The sequence below is a fragment of the Octopus sinensis genome, linkage group LG5 (genome assembly GCF_006345805.1).
Source record: "Octopus sinensis linkage group LG5, ASM634580v1, whole genome shotgun sequence".
NCBI classification, from domain to species: domain Eukaryota; kingdom Metazoa; phylum Mollusca; class Cephalopoda; order Octopoda; family Octopodidae; genus Octopus; species Octopus sinensis.
This window is the reverse complement of record NC_043001.1, coordinates 134,785,331-134,810,639: the sequence shown is the minus strand read 5'-3', so window position 1 is coordinate 134,810,639 and position 25,309 is coordinate 134,785,331. Positions and strand designations below refer to the sequence as shown.

Here is a 25,309-nt window from a genome sequence, read left to right as displayed (position 1 = left end):
TCTTGCAAGCTTACGCATATCCTCAGCAATCACGGCCCATGTTTCACTGCCATGAAGCATAGCTGTTCGTACGCATGCATCATACAATCTGCCTTTTACTCTGAGCGAGAGGCCTTTTGTCACCAGCAGAGGTAAGAGCTCTCTGAACTTTGCCCAGGCTATTCTTACTCTAGCAGTTACACTTTCAGTGCACCCGCCCCCGCTGCTGCCTTGGTCATCTAGGTAACGGTAGCTATCAACTATTTCTAGTTTTTCTCCCTGGAATGTGGCAGAAGATGGTCTCTGTGTATTTTCAGTGTTTATTACTCCCGAGCATCTGCCACATACAAAAACTATTTTCCTAGTTAGCCTTCCTTTGACATTGCTGCACCTCTTATGTGTCCATAGCTTACACTTGGTGCATCTTATAGAGTTTCTACCTACGCCTTTTCTACAGATCAAGCAGGTCCATCTACCTGAGGATGTTTGTGATTTGTCTACCTTCCTACTTATTAGAACTTTGGTTTTAGCTAGGTTGACTCTTAGGCCCTTCGATTCTAATCCTTGCTTCCACACCTAAAACCTCTCCTCCAGTTCTGATAGTGACTCAGCAATTAGGGCAAGGTCATCAGCATAGAGGAGCTCCCAGGGGCAACCTGTCTTGAATTCCTCCGTTATTGCTTGGAGGACTATGATAAATAGGAGGGGGCTGAGGACTGAGCCTTGGTGGACCCCAACCTCTACCCAGAATTCTTCACTGTACTCGTTGCCAACCCTCACCTTACTAACAGCGTCCCTGTACATGGCTTGTACAGCTCTCACTAACCATTCATTTATCCCTAGTTTCCTCATTGACCACCAGATGAGGGATCGGAGGACCCTGTCAAAGGCTTTCTCCATGTCGACGAAAGCCAGGTACAGAGGTTTATCTTTGGCTAGGTATTTCTCCTGCAGCTGTCTCACTAGAAATATGGCATCAGTGGTACTTTTCCCTGGCACGAATCCAAACTGCATCTCGTCCAAGTTGACTCTCTCCCTAATCAGTTGGGCTATGACCCTCTCCGTAACCTTCATTACCTGATCCAACAGCTTGATACCTCTATAATTATTTGTATCTAGGGCATCACCTTTACCTTTGTAGCAGTTGACTATTATGCTGCTACACCAGTCATTGGGTATGACTCCTTCGTGTATCACCTGGTTAACTATACGGGTGACTAGGCTATAGCCAACACTGCCAGATATTTTGAGCATCTCTGCAATAATTCCTGATGGGCCTGGGGCTTTCCCTGTCTTCATGCTTCTAATTGCCTTAACTACCAAAGAACTGTCAACTCGGATAACTGGTCCCTCTGTTGGGTCGACATTCAGCAGACTCTCTTTATCCCATTCATTTTCTCTATTCAGCAACCTTTCATGGTGGCATCTCCAAACCTCTCTCTTTGCATCCTCATTTAGCGCAAGTGAACCATCTTCCATGCGAACACATTTCTCTCCTACCACATCACGATTCTCTCTCACTTACTGTCTTGCAACACGAAATACCTCAAGTCTTTGGTCCTCACGACGCAGAACATTGGCAAATTTTTTCTTATCTGCTTCCCCTCTGGCTAAATAAACCTGTCTCCTAGCTTCCCTTCTGGCAGTCTGATACAATTTCTTAAAATTAAAAATCATCTGTTGCAAAATAGGGGTGGTGTTGTGTGAAAAGTACAGAACTTTATAAAATTCAATTCATCCAGGATATCATCCTCGGGGTTAGCAGGGTGAGCAGAAGCATTGCCAAGGATGAGGAAGGACTTGAGAGGATATTGTTCTCCAGAAGGTACATTTTCACTGCTGGTCTGACGACGAGGTTGACCCACTCAGAGAAGAATTGCCTGGTGACCCATGCTTTAACATTTGCCGGAAGCATCATAATCAATATGAAGTTGTGTCATATTGTGCCCTCTTGCATATATCAATTGGTACATGCAGTATCACTAATCTCAGTCTGAGCATAGGGACCTAATGTTAGCTCCATATAGAGATGGTACTCAATTGATCTATGAGGATGGTGGAGGGGGGTGCTTATGTGAGACTTGCTATGCTGTACTCACAGAGTGGCATACACCATTCTATGCCTGACTGGCTGTACTGTAGCAGTACACAGTTTATGTATTTTCAAGGTAAGCTCTGATTGGCTGTATGCAAATGAGTTCATTACTGGGGTCCAAAACTCTCACGGGGAAAAAAATTTTGTGCCCTGGATAGCACGCATACACTCCTAAATTAGTCGTCCACTCACCACTACCACTAGTTCTGCTATGAGCGAGACAGTCATCAGGAGTATATAAAACTATTTAAGAGGACAGAACATGATCTGAGAGAGATTTGGATGCTTTTTTTTAATAGATTACACTGCTCAACAAAAAAAATTTGAAATGGTGTCGACACACCAAACATCTTTTTAGCTAATTTGAGGATATTGAATCTGAAAATGACCTTACTTTTTCTTGGTTAGCTACCTTTTTTGCTGTACAAAAATGACTTATTATTGGAGAAAAAAAGCATTTTTTTCATTTGTTTTTTGTATATTTGATATTGATCGATGACAATATTTCTCAAAGTAAAATCGTAGAAACCTCTCATTTCGTATTTAAACCAACAAATGTTGGTCTGCTTATCTCGACTGGCTTCTGTGCCGGTGGCACATAAAAAGCACTATCCGAACGTGGCCGATGCCAGCACCGCCTTGGCTGGCTTCCGTGCCGGTGGCACGTTGAAAGCACCAACCAATCGTAGCCGATGCCAGACCCCCCTGGCACCTGTGCAGGTGGCACATAAAAAGCACCCACTACACTCACGGAGTGGTTGGCATTAGGAAGGGCATCCAGCTGTAGAAACACTGACAGATCAGACTGGAGCCTGGTGCAGCCCCTGGCTTCCCAGACCCCAGTCGAACCGTCCAACCCATGCTAGCGTGGAAAACGGACGTTAAACGATGATGATGATGATGATGATTGACAAATACTACTTTTGCAATAACAATCAGACCCTAAGTCTTTAAAAATAACATATATTGAATATACCAAGACCAACAAGTAGTTTCATTAAATCATTAAATAAACTAACAGCAGAAACAAAACCTTCGTGAACATAAAGAACTATGGTAAAAATTTTCTCTTTCTTGATTGTCTGTCATGTTTACTGTTATTTAAGTCCCTTTTGATTCTCCAGCAGTTGTCAGCCATCGTTCGTTTGTCCCACCGTCCCTGGTAGTGCTCTTCGATTGTTTTGATATCTTGATGGAATCATTCTCCTTGCTCATTACTCATATCACCGCAATTATCCAGAAATTTATGTAAAAAATTAACCTTAATACTCATATTAGCACCTATGCCCTGCAGACTTTTCAACAGCTTTTCCACTAACTCCTTGTAGTTTTCGGCCTAAGAAGTTTTTCACCACGTCAACAAACGATGTCCAAGTGCATAATTCCAAGTCATTCATTGAATTAACAAATTCATCATCCTTAATGAGTTTCCTGATATCAGGACCATCAAACACTCCTGCTTTGAGTTTTTCGGTGCTAAGTCCTGGAAACGATTTACATATACTCTTTTACTCTTTTTACTCTTTTACTTGTTTCAGTCATTTGACTGCGGCCATGTTGGAGCACCGCCTTTAGTCGAGCAAATCGACCCCGGGACTTATTCTTTGTAAGCCCAGTACTTATTCTATCGGTCTCTTTTGCCGAACCGCTAAGTGACAGGGACGTAAACACACCAGCATCGGTTGTCAAGCAATGCTAGGGGGACAAACAGAGACACACAAACACACACACATACATATATATATATATACACATATACGACAGGCTTCTTTCAGTTTCCGTCTACCAAATCCACTCACAAGGCATTGGTCGGCCTGGGGCTATAGCAGAAGACACTTGCCCAAGATGCCACGCAGTGGGACTGAACCCGGAACCATGTGGCTGGTTAGCAAGCTACTTACCACACAGCCACTCCTGTACTCAAAACATTTACTTTCTTTGTCGAGTGATTTTACACACTGTTTCACTAATGCCAATTTGATATGCAAGGGAGGGAAGAAGATTTTTTTCTTTCGGAACTAGCACTGCACTAATAACATTCTTTTCACTGACCTTCAACTCTCGGGGTGGCCAATCTTTCCTTTTCCAGTGCTCCTGGGATTTCGTGTAGCCACTTTGTTGACCAAGCAGGAAATTTACCATTTTCAAATCAACGCATAACACTCATTTATATTTGGTATTGTCAATCTGTTCCATAACCTGTCTGATGGCATCATGTTTTCCTTTCAGTGTTGTTGAATGACCGATAGGAAATGGCGCATACATGTTGGTATTATAGAGAAAAACACATTTCAAACTACGTTTTGAACTATCAATGAACAATCTTCATTCATCAAGATCATGTTTTGGACGCTTAGTCGAAGAACTTTTTCAACGTCATTGCAATGAACAAGATCCATGTTCTCATTAGAGAATTGTACAAATTCGGCATCCTTATTTCAATAGAATGATACCTTTGTGCCTTTTACTTGCAGGTGTTTTATGTTGAGCCTAGAGGCCAAAAGTTCTGCTGATTCTTTTCTTAGATTTAAGTCTCAAACCAAATTATTCAGCTCATTTTGGTTAAACGGCTCTGGCACGGTTTCGGGAATATAGTCAGGATCGTTTTTGCTGTGTCTCTCATTTACATCATTATCAACAAGTTTCAATAAATTTTCATGATAAACTGGGATTGGCAAATCATCTGAATGTGGCACTGGTCAAATAGCAGAATGAAGACTGGGATAGTCGATAGATCTGCGTTTCTCTTGGTTCAGTCCCACAACACTAACTGAGCAGAAGTAACATTCGTCAGAGTGGTTCTTTGGCTTACACCAGATCATAGGAATAGTGAATCTCAGCGATTTTCAGTTACCTGAAGTCCACTGTCTCATGTGTTCCAAACATGTCTTGCAAACAATATGAGAGGCCCATGATTTGTCCTGATCACCAAGCTCGACATGAAAGTAAGCACAATAGGCTTTCTTGTAAAAGTCAGATGCCAGCAGTCTCCTGTTGGCTTTCGGTGTGAACTCGCCACATCTGTAGCAAAGTAAGTTGGGGTCATTTTTGCATCCTCTCGTTGAAGCCATGTCATTTGATATCTATCTCTATGATTAAAAAACATGAGTTGGATTGAGAATTTACACTTTGCGTGTTCACATTTAGGTAATTTGATCTTTCCTAATGTCCTACGGAAAGACTCGTAAAACTAGCAATAACAAAAGACAGAGTCGTTTCACTGATTCTACTTCGTATCTTCGTAATCTTGCAAGGAGGGCAGATGTTATGCTGAAACTATTTTCATAATATTCATCATGTACAATGGAATAGATGCATAGAATTGGGATGTCTTTAGTTGGAGTTTTTTTCCATCTGTGAAACAAAAGCTCTTAACGTGGCTTGGATTCTTTCTGTATTGAAGGGATAAAAGTGATGGGATAAATTTATGAATATCAAACAGAAGATTTTAGGGTTTCATTTTTTTTTTTATATCACCTTAATTATCAGGTTTACTAAAGTATTACTGATAAAGTTTATCAGTTAATTTGAATTTTGGCAATAAATTGGAAAAATTTGGTTCTTCTATTTTAAAAGTTTTGACTCAAAAACACTTTTTTCTTATAAAAATAGTTCATTTCAGGTGGCTGACATAAATTGCTCGGCCTACCTGAATATTCATGGGTTTCTACTGCCTTTTTTAACTAAATTTTGCAATCAACCAAGATCGTAAATTGATCTTTTTTCCAAAAATGAGCAATTTCAGTACAGCAAAAATTGTAGCTAACCATGAAAAGCTAAGGCCATTTTCGGAATCAGCACCATCAAATTAGCTAAAAAACGTGTTTTGTTTCCTGGCACTAAAAATCGTGTTGACCAGTGTTATCTAACAACGTAAGAGGGTCCATCCTTTATGCAATTTCAAGGGATATAATTATAATTGTGTGATTTTTATGTAAATTTTCCCGATAAGATATATACCTATTTCTTTACTATCCACAAGGGGCTAAACACAGAGGGGACAAACAAGGACAGACAAACGGATTAAGTCGATTATATCGACCCCAGTGCGTAACTGGTACTTATTTAATCGACCCGGAAAGGATGAAAGGCAAAGTCGACCTCGGCGGAATTTGAACTCAGAACGTAACGGCAGACGAAATACCTATTTCTTTACTACCCACAAGGGGCTAAACACAGAGAGGACAAACAAGGACAGACAAACGGATTAAGTCGATTACATCGATCTCAGTGCGTAACTGGTATTTAATTTATCGACCCCGAAAGGATGAAAGGCAAAGTCGACCGCGGCGGAATTCGAACTCACAACGTAACGCAGACGAAATACCGCTAAGCATTTCGCCCGGCGTGCTAACGTTTCTGCCAGCTCGCCGCCCTTTTTCCACGATAAGATATACACCACCGGTGAAGAATAATCATTTCGACTGTCGGGTGTAAGGGACATAATTCCAATCACATCAATGGGGAAATAATCTGTTTACCAGCGTCATGGCAGAGTGTGTAGGATGTTTAGTTGCTGTTGAGGTAAATATATCGAAAAACTCCTTGTAGAATTAATCCTTTAACAATTTCTGTCTTCTGTTTTCAAGGTGTCTGTTTACCCGTTAAATATATTGATAAATATGTCTAAAAAGAAGGAAGACAAACATCATTATTATATAACTTCTCAATTTTACTATAGGAAGGTCAAACATGTGCCGAAGGATTTAAAGTTTCTTAACAGGTTCCCTGTCTCTGTTTCTCGGCAGAATGTTTTTTCATAATTATAGGCATTTTCGTAACGGAGTGTACTGTAAGATAAAGTGATAAATTATAATTATACTAATTAAATGTGTAATTTTGTTTTTGTATTCGCAGAAACGAGATAGCTTTTCGAAGCCTGCGAAAGTAGCCTCAGATAGGTTGTCATGGTTGGAACTTATGTATGTGAGTGCGTGTTCTTGCGCGCGTGCACCATATTTATATTGATGCATGTATACAGCGGCGAGCTGGCAGAATCATTAGCACGCCGGGCGAAATGCGTAGCCGTATTTCGTCTGTCTTTACGTTCTGAGTTCGAATTCCGCCGAGGTCGACTTTGCCTTTCGTCCTTTCGGGGTCGATTAAATAAGTACCAATTACGCACTGGGGTCGATGTAATCGACTTAATCCCTTTGTCTGTCCTTGTTTGTCCCTTCTATTTTTAGCCCCTTGTGGGTAGTAAAGAAATATATATATACGCGCACATGCACACGCACACAAATTTGTGTTAATTTGTTGGGACTATTAGATGAGAGGTAACTTCTGGGTAAATGCAGCAAGCCTAACCGAAACTACTTCTGTTATGCTACGAACCCCTTGGGAAAAGCTGTCAAAATTTCCAAATTTTCTCCGCTTAATTAATCTGGCTTCCTACCTGTGTAAGAAACAATACAATTAGTATTTATTTTTGTCATTTAGTTACGGGAGACAAGAGCAGTACCTATGATCCGTCTTTATTTTCCAAGGTCTTCGAGACTCTTAGAAGTAAAGAAGGAAGTAAGTGATTCTCAAACTAGAGATATAGTCCAAATATTTGTAATAGAACTTGCTAAACACTTAAGGACCTGATGGTGGCATTAAACCGGGTGAGGGATTAAATCTACAACCCAAGGACTGAGAGTACAAAAGGCCAGAACAACACTTACAATTCTATCAGTGCGTGTGGAGGCGCAATGGCCCAGTGGTTAGGGCAGCGGACTCGCGGTCATAGGATCGCGGTTTCGATTCCCAGACTGGGCGTTGTGAGTGTTTATTGAGCGAAAACACCTAAAGCTCCACGAGGCTCCAGCAGGGGATGGTGGTGATCCCTGCTGTACTCTTTCACCACAACTTTCTCTCACTCTTACTTCCTGTTTCTCTTGTACCTGTATTTCAAGGGGCCGGCCTTGTCACTCTCTGTGTCACGCTGAATATCCCCGAGAACTACGTTAAGGGTACACGTGTCTGTGGAGTGCTCAGCCACTTACACGTTAATTTCACGAGCAGGCTGTTCCGTTGATTCGGATCAACCGGAACCCTCGTCGTCGGAACCGACGGAGTGCTTCCTTCCTCTATCAGTGCACTACTCTGGACTGGTTCCTCATTTTATTGACCTCTAAAAAGATAAAAACCAAAATTAATCCCAGCTGGATATTCACCAGAACAAGTACCACAAAATAGTTTGTCCTGCATTCAGATGATTCTGCGAATTTGCTGCCTAAAGTACAGTGACATGGTATTATATCATTGACCTGGAAGACAAACAGACCAAAACAGTTTCAAATCACACTTATAAATCTTTCTGTTGATGTGTTGAAAAAATTTACTTATGATACCTGTGTGATACCTGTGTCGGTGGCACATAAAAAGCACCATCCGAACGTGGCCGATGCCAGCGCTGCCTCGACTGGCTTCTGTGCCGGTGGCACATAAAAAGCACCATCCGAACGTGGCCAATGCCAGCGCCGTCTTGGCTGGCTTCCGTGCCAGTGGCACGTTAAAAGCACAAACCAATCGTGGCTGATGCCAGACCCCCCTGGCACCTGTGCAGGTGGCACGTAAAAAGCACCCACTACATTCGCGGAGTGGTTGGCGTTAGGAAGGGCATCCAGCTGTAGAAACACTGCCAGATCAGACTGGAGCCTGGTGCAGCCCTGGCTTCCCAGACCCCGGTCGAACCGTCCAACCCGTGCTAGCGCAGAAAACGGACGTTAAACGATGATGATGATGATATATATTTCCTCTCTTTCTTTTCTGAGTTAAAACCCAAAGAGGTTGACTTTGCCTTTTATCCTTTTGGGATCAATAAAATAAAATAAAAGCCAATCAAGTATTGGGGTCCATGATCTAATCCATATCAACTAATCCCCTGTCGTGTGTGTATGTCTATCCCCTTGCTTTGACATTGCATGAAAGCTGTAAGCGAGTGCTACTGGAGACCTGTTTGGTCAAGAGTTTGAAGCCAAGAAGACACTCCTTTTTCAGCCTAGTGACAGAGGAGGAATCATGGGCATATTTTTATGATGTGGAAATCAAGGCCCAGTCTGTGGGATGATGTCTACTCCAAAGCTCAAGAAGTACAAGAGGCAGAAATTGACACAGGAAGTCATGGTGACCATTTTGGGAGATAACAAGGGTGTCATTCTCTTTGATTTTCTGGAATGTGACTGTATTGTGAACACTCAAAAAGCTTAGTGGTGCCATCAAAAGGAAGAGACCAAACAGAAACCTGAAAACAATCCATATTCATCATAACAATGCATGACCTCACACGTCCTTGACAACAAATTCGACAATCAGCAAAATGCTCAGATCTGGCGTCCTCTGACTTCCACCTTCTTTGGGGATAATGATTTGATAACTCAAGAATGGTGAAATTGTCACTATACCTTGAGCAGTTCAACTCAGTCTTTCATATTTTGAATTTTTCCCCACTGTTCCTTTTAATGTTCTTCCATTAATTCTGTTATTTTGCTTTTCTTGTCTTCTTCCAGATATTACACAATGAAATGTGCTGCACTGAAATATAATCTCCATCTCAACCCCAAATATGATTCCCACACTGACTCTCAGACATCACATTCAGTGTATACACCAGTTAAAAACTGTTTATAAATGGACAACTTGTCTCCAACTCTATCATGTTTACACCAGAACTACAGCAAAAAGGTTGCCATTTTTGTGTTCACCTCAGTTCCTTACCAGTGTCCGTTATAATGGACAATACCAGCAGGTGGTAGTACCAGGTGAGGGGCCATCTTCTGTACAGATATTGGAAGAAACTAGGTCTCTTATTCAAGACAAAGATTTTGATGCTTTGCATGAAACTCTTAAAGTCCTACCGAAGCAGATTTTTTCTGAACTTCACACAGTTCCCTGGCTTCACCACCATAATCAACCAATTGCTATGATGCAATTGCTTCTCAACAATAAATCTGACCTATATTTAGGTCCTATTAAGAAAGATCCTGCTTTTATAAACATCCTTCAATTTATTGACCAGAACCTCGAACAGATTCCAGATGAACATATTCCAGGTAAGGAGTTCCTTCATCTATTTTTTCCCTGACTCACAGATTGAATGACCTCCTGCCTAATATGCCAAGCTTTCTTCTCAGGTCCAAATGACATTCACAAACCAAGTAACAAGTTGTTTTTATTTTAACAAGATGTCTTTATAACCCAAGATATTTATATAGTTACTCTTACTCTTTCTCTCTTTTACTTGTTTCAGTCATTTTGAATGCGGCCATGCTGGAGCACCGCCTTTAGTCAGGACTTATTCTTTGTAAGCCCAGTACTTATTCTATCGGTCTCTTATGCCGAACCGCTAAGTGACGGGGACATAAACACACCAGCATCGGTTGTCAAGCAATGCTAGGGGGACAAACACAGACACACAAACATATACACACACACTTATATACATATATACGACAGGCTTCTTTCAGTTTCCGTCTACCAAATCCACTCACAAGGCATTGGTCGGCCCAGGGCTATAGCAGAAGACACTTGCCCAAGATGCCACGCAGTGGGACTGAACCCGGAACCATATGGTTGGTTAGCAAGCTACTTACCACACAGCCACTCCTGCGTCTTGTTGTATATAGATGACACATAAAAGGCACCCACTACACTCTGTGGAGTGGTTGGCATTAGGAAGGACATCTAGCTGTAGAAATGAAGCCAAATGAGATTGGAGCTCTTGTGCTTACCAGTTCCAGTCAAACCATCCAACCCATGCTAGCATGGAAAATGGGTGCTAAATGATGATGATGATGATGTATATAGGTGACACATAAAAGGCACCAGCGACTTGTAAAATGTGTCCATTACACTCTGTGGAGTGGTTGGCATTAGGAAAGACATCTAGCTGTAGAAACAAAGCCAAATGAGATTGGAGCTCTTGTGCTTACCAGTTCCAATCAAACCATCTAACCCATGCTAGCATGGAAAATGGATGCTAAATGATGATGATGATGTACTTACCTCTGGTCAGTCTTCATCATCCCAAGATATACGGTTTGTATTAATCTCTGCTGTCATGAGAAATAGATCTCCTCTTGGTTAAGATTCTACTCTATCATGATTAACTTCCCCTGATGTAACACGGAGTTAAACTGAATCAATGTAGATTTAAGCATGCTGTTTAAATACATCTGCAGTATATTTGAGCTCAAGAGCTGTCAGCTTGTAGTCCAGTTCTGTATTCATTGGGAGGTTTTTACTTTAGTTCATTGAAAGTGGAAAACTGGGAACTTTCAACAGATCAGTTGAGTGCTATATGTCTACAGAACTAAGATTGAACTCCTTACAAGTTCTGTGAACAGTGTGACTTTTGTAGGAAGGAGGGAAAACATTTTAAGGCAAGAGATCATTCATTAATTACAACTAATGAATACTAACTCACCAACTGTTTTTTTTTTAATTGCAATTAATTATAGTTATGACATTGTTGTATGGTGGAGGAGGAAGCAAAAGAGATAGGTGGTGTGATGGCCTTTGCAGGCTATCCAGTTTGGTGAAGTTGTTTAATCCCAGGTCAGTCCCAGTTGAGCAGATTTATGACAAAATGTGTTCCACTTGTGACCATCCCATCTTTGAGTCAAGCATAACAAATCCAAAATGACATTATTCAGTGCAGCATTCCTTTTTATTTAAAGAAAGTTGGTTATAATTTTGAGAGAGATTTAGCTGCTAATTCTAGCAGATCAAGTCATAGGGCAGCGATTAATGTTGAGGAGAAGGATTTCCATAGATTGGAGTAAATATTCCAAAAGAAAGAATGAGGATAGGGGCCACTTTAAGAGCTCTTTAAGAAGGTCTTCACCCACATAACGTGTTGTTATCCATTTAGTGGGATATGAAAGGTTTAGTCCACTTTGAACTTTAAACCCAAACCAAACAATAACAAAGGAGATCTACTGTGAGCAGCTTGAGTGGCTTAAGTCAGTGCTAGAAGAAAAACGACCTCCAGGATAATGCTCAGCCACGTACAGAGAGGCTGACATTGCAAAGGCTGGAGCAGTTTGAATGGGAAACAATGCCCCACCTGCCATGTTCGCTGGACATTGCCCTATCTGATTATCATTTATTCCGCAGTCTTCAAAATCATTTGGATGGAAAAGATATGAATTCTGTAGATGAGGTCAGAACAGTACTGAAGGAGTATTTTTCGTCACAGACAATTGAATTTTGGAAGAAGGGCCTTGCAAGATGGAAGAGCAATGTAGAAAATAAAGAAGAGTATATTTTTAGATTAAAAAAGAACTTTATCTTAATTTTTAAAAATAAAAGAAGTATAAAAAAATGCATTATTTATGAGATGACCCAACATATATATATATATATATATTATATATATATATAGCAAATATATGCACACATATATATATATGTGTATGTATACACACACACACATATATACATATATATGTGTGTGTGTGTATACACACATACATGCATTTGGGTGGAGGCGCAATGGCCCAGTGGTTAGGGCAGCGGACTCGCGGTCATGGGATCGCGGTTTCGATTCCCAGACCGGGCGTTGTGAGTGTTTATTGAGCGAAAACACCTAAAGCTCCACGCGGCTCCGGCAGGGGGTGGTGATCCCTGCTGTACTCTTTCACCACAACTTTCTCTCACTCTTACTTCCTGTTTCTGCTGTACCTGTATTTCAAAGGGCCGGCCTTGTCACTCTCTGTGTCACGCTGAATATCCCCGAGAACTACGTTAAGGGTACACGTGTCTGTGGAGTGCTCAGCCACTTACACGTTAATTTCACGAGCAGGCTGTTCCGTTGATCGGATCAACCAGAACCCTCGTCGTCGGAACCGACGGAGTGCTTCCATCCACATGCATTTGGAGCCTGGTGCAGCCATCTGGTTCACCAGACCTCAGTCAAATCGTCCAACCCATGCTAGCATGGAAAGCAGATGTTAAACGATGATGATGATGATGATGATGCATTTATATCTTTTATCTTTTGTTTCAGTCCTTTGATTGCAGCCATGCTGGGGTGCCACTTTAAATGGTTTTAGTCAAGCAAATCAAACCCCAGGACTTCTTTTTTAAGCCTAGTACTTATTTTATCAGTCTCTTTTGCCAAACTACTAAGTTATGGGGACATAAACACACCAACACCAGTTGTCAAGCAGTGATGAGGGGGACAAACACGGACACAAAGACACACACATAGATATATACATACACTCATATATATATATATATATACACACACACATAATCAAAATAAGCACCAAGGATATCCAAGGTAGAGTAGTACAATTGTTTCATGCTACTTCATTTTATTAAACCCTGTAAGTATTACATCAGTTTTAAAATCTCAAGCAATCTTCAGCCACATTTAGAATTTTTCAATTAAACGGACAATGCACATTCTTATATACATATATATATATATATATGAAGGGAAAGTTTACGAAAATAAACAAAAGACGAAGGCAGGTGGTGTACAAACAAACAGATGTATTAGTATAACGCTCAGGAATAGAAAAAGTCTTTTACGTTTCGAGCCTATGCTCTTCTACAGAAAGATACACAGAAAAACAAGGAGAGAAAAAAATGTGTGTAGTAGCTAACGATCTATCATGGTGTCTGACTCGGACAGAATGGTCAGATGCAAGAGGGACAATAGGGGAGATAACAGGGTCAAAAAAATATTAATATATAAGAGAAATACGAAAAAAATAAAGTGAAAACAAAAGGGACAGTTTTACGAACAGTTCAAAAGTTTGTTGACGTTGTGGTATATTCCAAGGATTTCACATCAATAACAAAGTCACTGTGATCCGTGTAGGAGAGGTACAGCCTGCACCTCTCCTATATGGATTACAGTGACTTTGTTATATATATATATATATATATATATATATATATGGATGGGTTTCTTTCAGTTTGTGTCTACGAAATCCACTCACAAGGCTTTGGTCGGCCCAAGGCTATAGTAGACCACACTTGCCCAAGGTGCCCCACAGTGAGACTTTACCCAAAACTATATGGTTGGGAATCTAGTGTGAGTGTATGTATGTTTGTGACTCCTTACATTGAAATTGCGTGATTGTTGTAAATGAATGTCATTCATTTCAACTATTCTGTGAGAACATGTCTGGCCATGGGTAAATATTACCCTGCTTGGAAGCAAGTGTGGGTTGGCAACAAGAAGGGCGTCCAGCCGTGGAGACTGTATCTCAATACACTCCGTCCAACCAATGCAAGGATGGAAAACTGCATGTTAAAATAGTGATGATGATGAGAGTCCTGTGATGAAGGCTGGGAAGTATAATACATCTACATATAATACATGGGAAGTATAATACATCTACATATAATACATCTACATATAATACATGGGAAGTATAATACATCTACATATAATACATGGGAAGTATAATACATCTACATATAATACATCTACATATAATACATGGGAAGTATAATACATCTACATATGGTGACTGGCTTCTGTGCCGGTGGCACATAAAAAGCACCATCCGAACGTGGCCGATGCCAGCGCCGCCTTGGCTGGCTTCCGCGCCGGTGGCACGTTAAAAGCACCAACCGATCGTGGCCGCTGCCAGACCCCCCTGGCACCTGTGCAGGTGGCACGTAAAAAGCACCCACTACACTCGCAGAGTGGTTGGCATTAGGAAGGGCATCCAGCCGTAGAAACACTGCCAGATCAGACTGGAGCCTGGTGCAGCCCCTGGCTTCCCAGACCCCGGTCGAACCATCCAACCCATGCTAGCGCAGAAAACAGGCATTAAACAATGATGATGATGATGATATGGATCTTTCGCCCAATATATACTGGTTGAGTTCACATATGCTTACCCAGCCCTTTGATACTCTCTCATTTCTCTGTCAGTCATCTATATATCACTCATCCCTATTACACATTTCTGACACTCAACACTTTCTCTTACTAACTGTGCCTGTGCTATGCTACTCCTGTAAAAAGCCCCTCCACCACAAACCTAGTTGGTCGTTACCCTTTCTGTACTCCCAGTCATTATTCCCTCTCTTCAGGCTACTCATTATTGACATCCATAACGCTACCTTCTCTTCTCCCACCCTTCACTTCAGTAATACTGTTGTTCCCTTCAATCAACCAGCCATCCTGATTTCCTTCCCTCATCACTCTGCTATTTATCCTCTTGGTCATGCTGCCTTGAGAGAACTGACACGGCATAAAGTAATAATAACTTTTACAGGGTGGAAGACAACCTCATACTGCTGTTGACATGATAAACTACGTCCAGCACCCAAGTAAACGGTTTGCAGAGATATAAGGCGGCGAGCTGGCAGAAACGTTAGCATGTCGGACGAAATGCTTAGCGGTATTTCGTCTACCGTTACGTTCTGAGTTCAAATTCCACCGAGGTCGACTTTGCCTTTCATCCTTTCGGGGTCGATAAATTAAGTACCAGTAGTTACTCACAGGGGTCGATGTAATCGACTTAATACCTATGTCTGTCCTTGTTTGTCCCTTCTGTGTTTAGCCCCTTGTGGGTAGTAAAGAAATAGGTTTGCAGAGATGTATGTAGACAGTGCAAGATTGAGAGGACTCTTTAGTCTTGTTGAGGTATGATATCTTTAGCAGTGTTGGTATCACAATAAAATGCATCCAGGCACTCTTGTAAAATGGTTGGTGTTTGGAAGGACATCCAGCCATAGAAACCAAACCAAAAATGAAACATATGAGAGACACATATTCCCCTAATCTCTCTTGAAGGATAGTAACTTCAATGAAGTACTGACTTGGACTATAATGACTCATCTGACCAATATCAGCATGGAAAAATAGATGTAAAAAGTGGAAGAGGAAGATGGGAGTCCTTTTATAAGTGTGCTCACCACTTATAAAATGTAAATAAAACAACTTTGTTAGTTGACAACTTATGAAACATGAAATATACCTATAGTTGGTATAGATTACAACAGGATTGCTTAAAATTGTTATTCCCCTCTCTCTCTTTCGGAGAGGCACTGAGCAGCTATACACACACATACACACACGGCAGTAACTTCCACCTACCGAATTCAATCACAAAGCTCCGGTCGGCTTGGGGCTATAGTGGGAGACACCTACCCAAAGTGCCACGCAGTGGGACTGAACCCAAAACCATGTAGCTGGGAGGCAAGCTCCCTAACCACACAGCCATGCCCACGCGTTAAAGCAATAAACTGGCAGGATTGTTAGCTCACCAGACAAGGTGCTTAATGGCATTTCCTCTAGCTCTTTACCTTCTGAGTTCTAATACTACCAAAGCCAGCCTTGTTTGCCATCCTTTTGGGGTCAAAATAAGTACCAGTTGAGTTCTGGGGTCAATGTAATCAACTTCCCTATCCCCTCAAAACTGCTGGCCTTGTAACAAAATTAAGGGGAAAAAATTAATAATATTGTTTATTTAATCGTTTTTAAACCATTTTTATTTTTTCCTTTTTCCAGGTTATTTCCATGGTTTTCTCTTCCTCGGCACTGACTGCACGTCACCCATCATACATAAACTTTTGCATCGTTTGCAAGACTCAAAAGAATATTTGAATCTAAATGATACTGCTCTTATTTGTGAAGCCCTTCGAATATTTCCCCGTGGTGACTTCAAAGTATGGAGTCGGGTTTTGAAGAGTCTTGACATCATATTTAAGCAGACTGATATCTCTTCTCCTGACTTCGATGTTTACAACCTCAGTCGAACTATCACCAATATCCGACACATATCCACATCTGAAAAATTGAACACAGTTTTGAATCTTACCCATCAAGTAATCCTCAACAATGGTGAAAACTTAAATATCCTCCAGCTTGGCTCTTGTCTCAGGATGTACAGACACCTCTCGTTTCTAGTGTCACCTTATTATAGAGATGGGAACAAAGAGAATGCCAATTGTATTGTTGATTTATTAATACCAAAGTTGCCTATGTTAACCTGCGCAAATTTTGCCGATGTTTGTCATGTGATGAAGGTGATGGGCATCTACGATGAGTCAACCAGCAGAAAGTTCCAGAAGCGAGCCCTTGAGATTCTTCATTCAGAGACCCTTAAAATCAGTGAACTCGTCAACTTATGTTATGCTTTCAATTACATGTTGATGCATAACGACCGTTATAAGGTCGAATCTGCACTGTATAAAGACCTTAGTGATGCTGACGTCTTGTTGCTAAGCAACATAGCAGACATCTTAATAGATATAAAATGCAACAACAGTGATCTAATTACATATTATTTTGAAATGATTAAACAACACATTGATAATCTTAAGAATTATGTGACGAGATTCTTCAAAGTATTTAGATTTGTGAACAGGTAAGTTCTATTTCATATTGACTCTACTGACAACCTGAGTTGAAATGTCTATATTTAGAGACTGGTTTATTACTATTGTGTGTGTATTTTTAAGAGTCGCTTCGTGGGTCAGAGTATTGATTTTTTTGTAGAACTTTAAAATATTGAATTGTCGCTAACTGAATAATAAATGGGGCGATTTGATTGGTTAAAATTAATATATTGAAAAAATATACAGATAGTCCAGATTTTGATTTTGCTTCACCCAATCGGCAGTTATGTCAGAATTATCAAGTACTCGCAAAAAGGTAGATGTATTAGTTGTCAAGGATGTTACAGGTGTAGATGTACATGTCGTGGAGATAATAAACACAATGAAAATGTAAACACACGTGCCACAAAGAGATACGACTTATGGGAGGTGTCAGCACAAGTAAAACAAATACGAATACAAGAAAGCGTAGTGTGTATACAGAATAAGAGGATTCTGAACCAGAAGTTAGCGATCCATCATGAATTGTTTCAAAAGTGGGGGCATTGTATGAAGCATTTGGTTTAAAATCAGTATCATCATCACCGGGAAAAGCTAAATGTGAAAGTACCCGAATGGAAGACTTTGACGAAGCAGCTAAAAAGCGACTGGTGAAACTAACCAGTACCATAATAAAAAAAGTATCATTAGTCCGTATGATGCCAGAGGCCTTATGAAAGAGGGTATTAAAAATGAAGGAGAAGTTGTCGTCAATGAAAGCAAATTAGCGGAAAATATCATTAAAGTATGAGATGCATTGCCGAGAAATGTTGTATAAGCTGATGCTATTACAGCTCCATTAGCGGTATCCTTAGTTTCAAGGGTTTTGAAAGATCATTTTGGTATTGGTATGAAGAAAGTAGCTTCATTAAGATGAAAGTATAAACATATGGCAAGTGGACAGCAGCTTACACCTTCCAGTAGATCAATTATACTACACGATTGTGACTAAATGGAAGCTGCAGTGGAGTTTGTTTTGTCAGATGCTAATGTAATCCGAATCTGCCCAAACTGATTAGGAAAAAAAATACAACCATAATGCTACGTGATTACAAAGAAACCATACCTCAAAATAAACAATTAGGCTCTACATCATTCCGGAAGATAGTCAAAATGTTAACTACCAAGGATTAAACAAGCAGTCGATTATGTATCGGGAGTATTAATGTATGATAATTTTGCACGTTTGAAGACTGTTGTTGCTACCAGTGCCAAATCAGAATCTTTGAATGCTATTGTTAATGGTTTAGAAGCTTACATTCAGACAACCTATGAGGGACACATTTCTACATGTAGTGTCACGGATAAAGAGTTTTCTTTATCCATCTCTGGAGCAGAAATGAAACAATGTGATGTTTGTTGCTTTCCCAAGCATGTAATACAATACATTAAACAGTATGTGAACCCAGAACATGAAATTCTATTGAATGATGCTATGGAAAAATTATATCTTTTATTTGGTCATCGTGTGAAAGTACTTAATCAACGCAATAGGATTGATGAAATAATGTTCAATTTACGTTTAGAAGATGCTATGGTTGTTATAGATTTCAAAATGAAATTCAAAGCTATATACTATATGGAAAAAACTAGATTTTTATGGTAAGAAAGGGTCATCATGGCATGGAACCATGATGTATACAAAATACACTGATAAAGAACAGTGTAATACTGAAAATTTAAAGGATTATCGTATCCCTTACTTTGATCACATTTCTACCGAGGATAGTGAGCAAGACTATGTGGCTGTTATGTCCTATTTTGATGCAGTATGTAGACAAATATCAACCAAATTTCCATACGTTTGAAATCTTTATGTACAATCTGACAACGCAAAATGTTATAAGAAGGGAAATTTATTGTTTACATTATATAAAATTGCAGATCGGTACAACCTTAAACTTTGTACATTTGTACACACTGGTGTACAAGATGGTAAAGGCAGTATCGACACTCATTTGGCTACAGCTATGAAGCATGTGTATATGCATTGTAATATGGGTTCAGATGTTATAACTCCTGTTGAATTAGTTGATGCTTTAAATACTAATGGCAGTGTAAGTAATACAGTGGTAGAATTGGATAGTATTAATAGGCCTGCTGTTGAACAGTTTGAACAGGAAAATTTGGAGATAATTGGAAAATTACAAAACATAGGTGATCATATGGAAGTACAGTTTGATTCAACAAGAAATTCCACTTCAGTTTATGGAAACTCAAACTTACCATTGACAGCAACATACAACTTTATCAATGGCACTATGAACGATGTAAATGAAGGAAATTGTGAAAACGAATCTGATGAAGAAGATTGTGCTTCCAATGAAAATGAAATATTTGATACAGACACTGTTGAAGATATTGGTGTTGTAGAGAAAGGTAGAGGCAGCTTAACAAAATGTATTGTTTATGGTGTTGAGGGGAATATCCCAGAGAAGCATCATACTGGACTTGCTGTAGCATCAAATATTAATGATTTGGATATGGAATCAGACAATGAAAATCCTCTTCAATGTAATTTATGTCACAGGGAATTTGCAACTGCCTACAAAATCATCATCATCATCATCATCATTGTTTAACGTCCGCTTTTCGCGCTAGCGCGGGTTGGACGGTTCGCCCGGGGTCTGGGAAGCCAGGGGCTGCACCAGGCTCCAGTCTGATCTAGCACTGTTTCTACAGCTGGATGCCCTTCCTAATGCCAACCACTCCGCGAGTGTAGTGGGTGCTATTTACGTGCCACCTGCACAGGTGCCAGGGGGGTCTGGCATCGGCCAAAAAAAAAAAAAAAAATGGAAATCCATAATTGTAAGGGAGCCTTAGGACAAGACTTAATCAGTGAAGCTATTGTTTATGCTAAAGATCCATATGAACAGCATCAATTTGCTGTGATTAATACTAGTTCAAATGTTGAAGAACTCAAGATGTTCGATCCCATTCATGAAGCAATCCAGCATAATAATGGATGGAAGCACTCCGTCGGTTACGACGACGAGGGTTCCGGTTCATCTGAATCAATGGAACAGCCTGCTCGTGAAATTAACGTGTAAGTGGCTGAGCACTCCACAGACACGTGTACCCTTAACGTAGTTCTCGGGGATATTCAGCGTGACACAGAGAGTGACAAGGCCAGCCCTTTGAAATACAGGTACAACAGAAACAGGAAGTAAGAGTGAGAGAAAGTTGTGGTGAAAGAGTACAGCAGGGATCACCACCATCCCCTGCCGGAGCCTCGTGGAGCTTTAGGTGTTTTCGCTCAATAAACACTCACAACGCCCGGTCTGGGAATTGAAACCGCGATCCTACGACCGCGAGTCCGCTGCCCTAACCACTGGGCCATTGCGCCTCCACAACCAGCATAATAATGAGTGTTGTGGATTTGAAATAGGATGGGCAAGAATAAGAAAAGAATGGTAATAAGTATGGTCGAAAGTATGTGGATCCATTTAAACAAGAAATTAGTGATCTGTTTAATTTGAGTAATGAAAACGAAGCTATGAAACAAGGTCCAGGTAAAATCTTAGTGGAACTTAAACGTAAACATCCTGGGCGTTTAGATTTACCATCAGAAACAGAAATTCAAACTGTTATTTCATCCTTGATGGCAAGGAAAAGAAAGGGACAATCAACATTGTATAATGCTAGCCGTGGAATTCATGAGCCATTCAAGTCAACAGTGCTGGAAAAATTTGGGGAAGATCCTAATTTACACCACGCAGGGCATGGGAATTGTTCCAACAAACATCCTCCACATAACGATATATCCACATATCCAACTGAGGCAAAGATAAAGAGCAAAATATCTTCTTTAACCCTTTAGTGTTTAAACCGGCCATATCCGGCCCAAATATTCTACATGTTTTATATTCAAACTGGCAATATCTAGCCTCTCACACCTAACCTACAGTGACATTCTAAAAATAAACAATCATATTATTGAAACCTCAAAGCTATAACATAATGCATGATTAATTCAAAACAATTTGAGTGAAAAAGTATTACATTTAACAGAGAAATTTGAACACCAAAGGGTTAAAGTTTCAGTATAGGAAAACAGGTGAAATTCCTTAGAGATTTAAAGAAAACATTGTAACTTTTCGAAAAATAGACATTTTCGGGAAAATAAAGTATTTTTGAAAAATTTATAAATATGCAACACAAAATATATAATACTGCAGCTATTGCACGATTTTACTGAGTTTTGGTAGTTTAGGTCTCTTACAAAACTGGGTCAAACTTCCATACTCTGAGTCGGGTAACGATTCTTAAACAAATTACAGAAGATTAATTACTCAGATGTCGTCTTCATAGAAAAACAGTATATCAGTTATATACTGATATACTGAGGGCACGTAACAAACACCATCCGAGCGTGGCCGTTCGCCAGCCTCGTCTGGCACCTGTGTCGGTGGCACATAAAAACACCATCCGAGCATGGCCGTCTGCCAGCCTCGTCTGGCACCTGTGTCGGTGGCACATAAAATCACCCACTACACTCTCAGAGTGGTTGGCGTTAGGAAGGGCATCCAGCTGTAGAAACACTGCCAGATCTGACTGGCCTGGTGCAGCCTTCGAGCTTGCCAGACCCCAGTTGAACCGTTCAACCCATGCTAGCATGGAAAGCGGACGTTAAACGATGATGATGATGATGATGATGATATCAGTTAATACTCACTTCATTAACTACGTTAATACTAATTTAACTATGAAACTAACTGTCAGGCTTTCTGTATATCTCGCCATGTAATTATTTCAAGTCAAATCATTACTATGTATATATGAGCATGTGTATGTTCTCTTGTCTTGATATCAGGGTGGCTGTAAACGAGCATCACTGTCATATAAGCAATGTTGTTTGGTTCCAGTCTTCTGTGAAAACATGTCTGGCCAAGGGGTAATATTATCTTGCTTGGAAACAGGTGGTAGTTGGCAATAGTAAGGGCATCCGTCCATAGAAAATCTGTTTCAACAAATTTCATATGACCCATGCAAGTATGGAAGAGTAAGCAATTGATGATGATAAAATATGTGAACGGATAGGTGAACACTGGCAGAAGCTATGCGAACTGTAACTTATCTATTATTATTGTAATGAAATCATTAGCCTATTTCATGCATTGATAATTTCAGCAGTGTTATAGACAGCTGCTACAAAGAGGTATCAAATTTCTGGACTAGGGTCATAGCTCAACTAATTAACAAGGGACTTAATCTAGATGAGATGTAGTTTGGTTTTCTGCCAGGGAGAAGCACTACTGATGCTATCTTCCTAGTAAAGCAACTTCAGGAGAACCATTTAGCAAAAAATAAACCTCTGTATTTAATTTTTATTGGATTGGAGAAAGTCTTCAACAGGATCCCTTACTCCCTCATCTAGTGGTCAATGTGTAAGTTATGGATAGATGAGTGATTGGTGAGAGTTGTACAAGCCGTGTACAGGGATGCTGTCAATAAGATGTAAGTCAGTAACAAGTGTAGCAGTGAATTTAGTGTGCAGGTAGGAGTTCACAAAGGATTGGTTCTCAGACCCCTCTTGTTTATCATAGTCCTCCAGGCCATAACAGAGGAATTAAAGAATAGTTTCCCTTGGAAACTCCTCTATGCTAATTATTTTATTCTTATAGCTGAATCACTACCTGACCTAGAGAAGAAATTTCAAGTGGGAGAGCTAGGTTTGGAATCAAAGGGCTAGAGTCCTAATAAGTAAGAAAGCAGACCAATTACTAATCCCTTCAGGAGATGGCCCTGTTCAGTATGTAGAAAAAAGGTATAGGTAGAAATTTCATACAGTGTACCCAGTGCAAGCTATGGACACAAGAGGGGCAGTGGTATCACCGGAAGGTTAACAGAGAAAGTAGCCTTTGTATGTGGCAGATGTGCAGGTACAATAAGCAATAAGAATGTATAGAATTCTTCAAATGTTTGGGAGCAATCCTTAGCAGTGGTCTATTTTGACATGGTTTCTACAGCTGGATGCCCTTCCTAATGCCAACCACTTTACAGAGTGTATTGAATGCTTTTATGCAGCACCAGCATGGGTGCTTTTTACATGGCACCAGCACCTAAGAGCCTGTAAGATCAAGGATGCTCAGCTGGGGAGGGTTGCAGGGGACAAGCCTGTATGCAAGGGCAACCATGCTTTTACTTAGCTTGATGTATCTTTTTAGGCACAGCAAGCCGCCAGCAGTCTCAGTCCCCTGTATTCCCAAGCACATAAAGCAGAACAGTCTCCACTGAACTAACTTACTCTACTACATGTAGGAATTTTAAAACAAGAAAGATATTAAAATTGAATGTGGAAGACTAGATTTATAAACTTGTGCAACCCAGCTCAAAAATGGATTTAAGTCTTTTGTTACCAACTCACCTGAGACTGTCCCCATTTCTATGATACAAACTTCTTGTTTTAAAGCAATCTAAATTAAAATTCCTATCAAGATTTCATGTTAATTTATTTTCCAAACACCAGTTATTTTACTAAGTTGTCTGTTATTTTCATAATTAATTGGGAAAATAACTGTATTTTATCAGAAATATAGTTATGAAAGGTGTAAAAATAAATAACAGGCCAAGAGAAGCTTTTAGGATTTTACTTTTCTTTGTTCCTAATATTTTATATTAAATTTGTCTTTCTTTCACCTGTCTTAATGTCTATTCTGAGTTTTATGTTTTTTGTGTTTACTTTTACAGGAATCAAATTAGCCATCAAGATAGCTTTCTCTTCCAGGAGATACTCAACCTACTCAATTCCCAACAAGGACTCAGTGTTTGGACTATCAGTACTCTTTCTTCTTTTCTCCTTCCCCAATGTAAACCTGTCATCCCAGAATTGTTAATGAACAAACTGCTTGCTATTATACCACAGAGTGGCATTAATGATGTGGCACTAATCCTGTCAGGAATCAACAAGATGAAACGACCCTGGGTGCGCCAAATGTATCAACAGGTGCTGCAACTACAGACAGCTCTATATCAGAATGTAGAGGGCCGATTAGATGAGGTTCAGAACATTGATGTCCTCATACAGATGATACAAGTGTTATATGTGAAGAACGAAATAAAAGAAACAGTGTTGTTGGAAAATTTGATGAAGAGAATAACAGACTTCATGGATTCTTTAAATCTTAAACAGTTCCGTTACATTCTTAACCTCTTATTCCAGGTTAGTGTGATGTTTACTTTCTTTATTTATGGTCCTAGGTAACATATTGAAAATGGAATAAAATGGAATTGGGGTGCTATTGAGGTTGTTGTTTAACCCTAGGTTTGAGCAGATCAAAAGTACTCCAATCATGACTATACCATCTGTTTGTAAACCAGAGAGTATATTGTCTTTTCCATTCCATTTTTTTAAGACTGTAGAGTACAATTTGAGGGACATTTTTCACTACTATTTGTAATATAGTGAGCAACCATGTATAAGTTCCCTTCCATTTAAGTGTTGCTGGGAAAAGTGTGTATTTGGAGCTTTCAGCTGGAATATGTCTTGCAAACAAAACATATTCCAGCCCAAAGCTCCGTGCAGGATTTTACTCACCTCTGTTTGTTCTTTGCAGTTGGGAAGATGTAGTGGTGCTTATTTTTGCTTTCTTTGCATTAAATCGTTTGGTGAAAAACAGCTAGAGCAATCAGGTATCAAATAGTCACCTTGCCAGTGATAGCACAACCTAAAATTTTAGGTCCAATGTGGTTTGCACAGCACCTCACAGACTCTCTCCACTCTACTGACATGATCCAAAGATGAGCCAGTGTAAGATATTCAGTGCCAATATGGGGTGCGGGCACAGGAATGTAGAAGCACCATGATCTCAAACACAAGCAAAAGATCCCCAAAGTGTTCAATGCCATTCCTTGCTTATCTGGTTTTTGGTGACACATAAAAGCACCGTCCGTTCG

At 40.0% G+C, this 25,309-nt stretch overlaps 1 protein-coding gene across 1 annotated transcript in view; it reads left to right on the top strand.

The window, feature by feature from the left end:
- Positions 1–6,450: 6,450 nt before the first annotated feature.
- Positions 6,451–25,309, top strand: part of LOC115211846 (FAST kinase domain-containing protein 1, mitochondrial) — a 59,160-nt gene continuing 40,301 nt past the window's right edge. The window contains exons 1-4 of the mRNA XM_029780566.2: positions 6,451–6,598; positions 9,568–10,110; positions 16,545–17,403; positions 24,104–24,575. Coding sequence (XP_029636426.1) covers positions 9,624–10,110; positions 16,545–17,403; positions 24,104–24,575 — 1,818 coding nt within the window. The 5' untranslated portion in view covers positions 6,451–6,598; positions 9,568–9,623. The remainder of the gene's footprint in view (positions 6,599–9,567; positions 10,111–16,544; positions 17,404–24,103; positions 24,576–25,309) is intronic.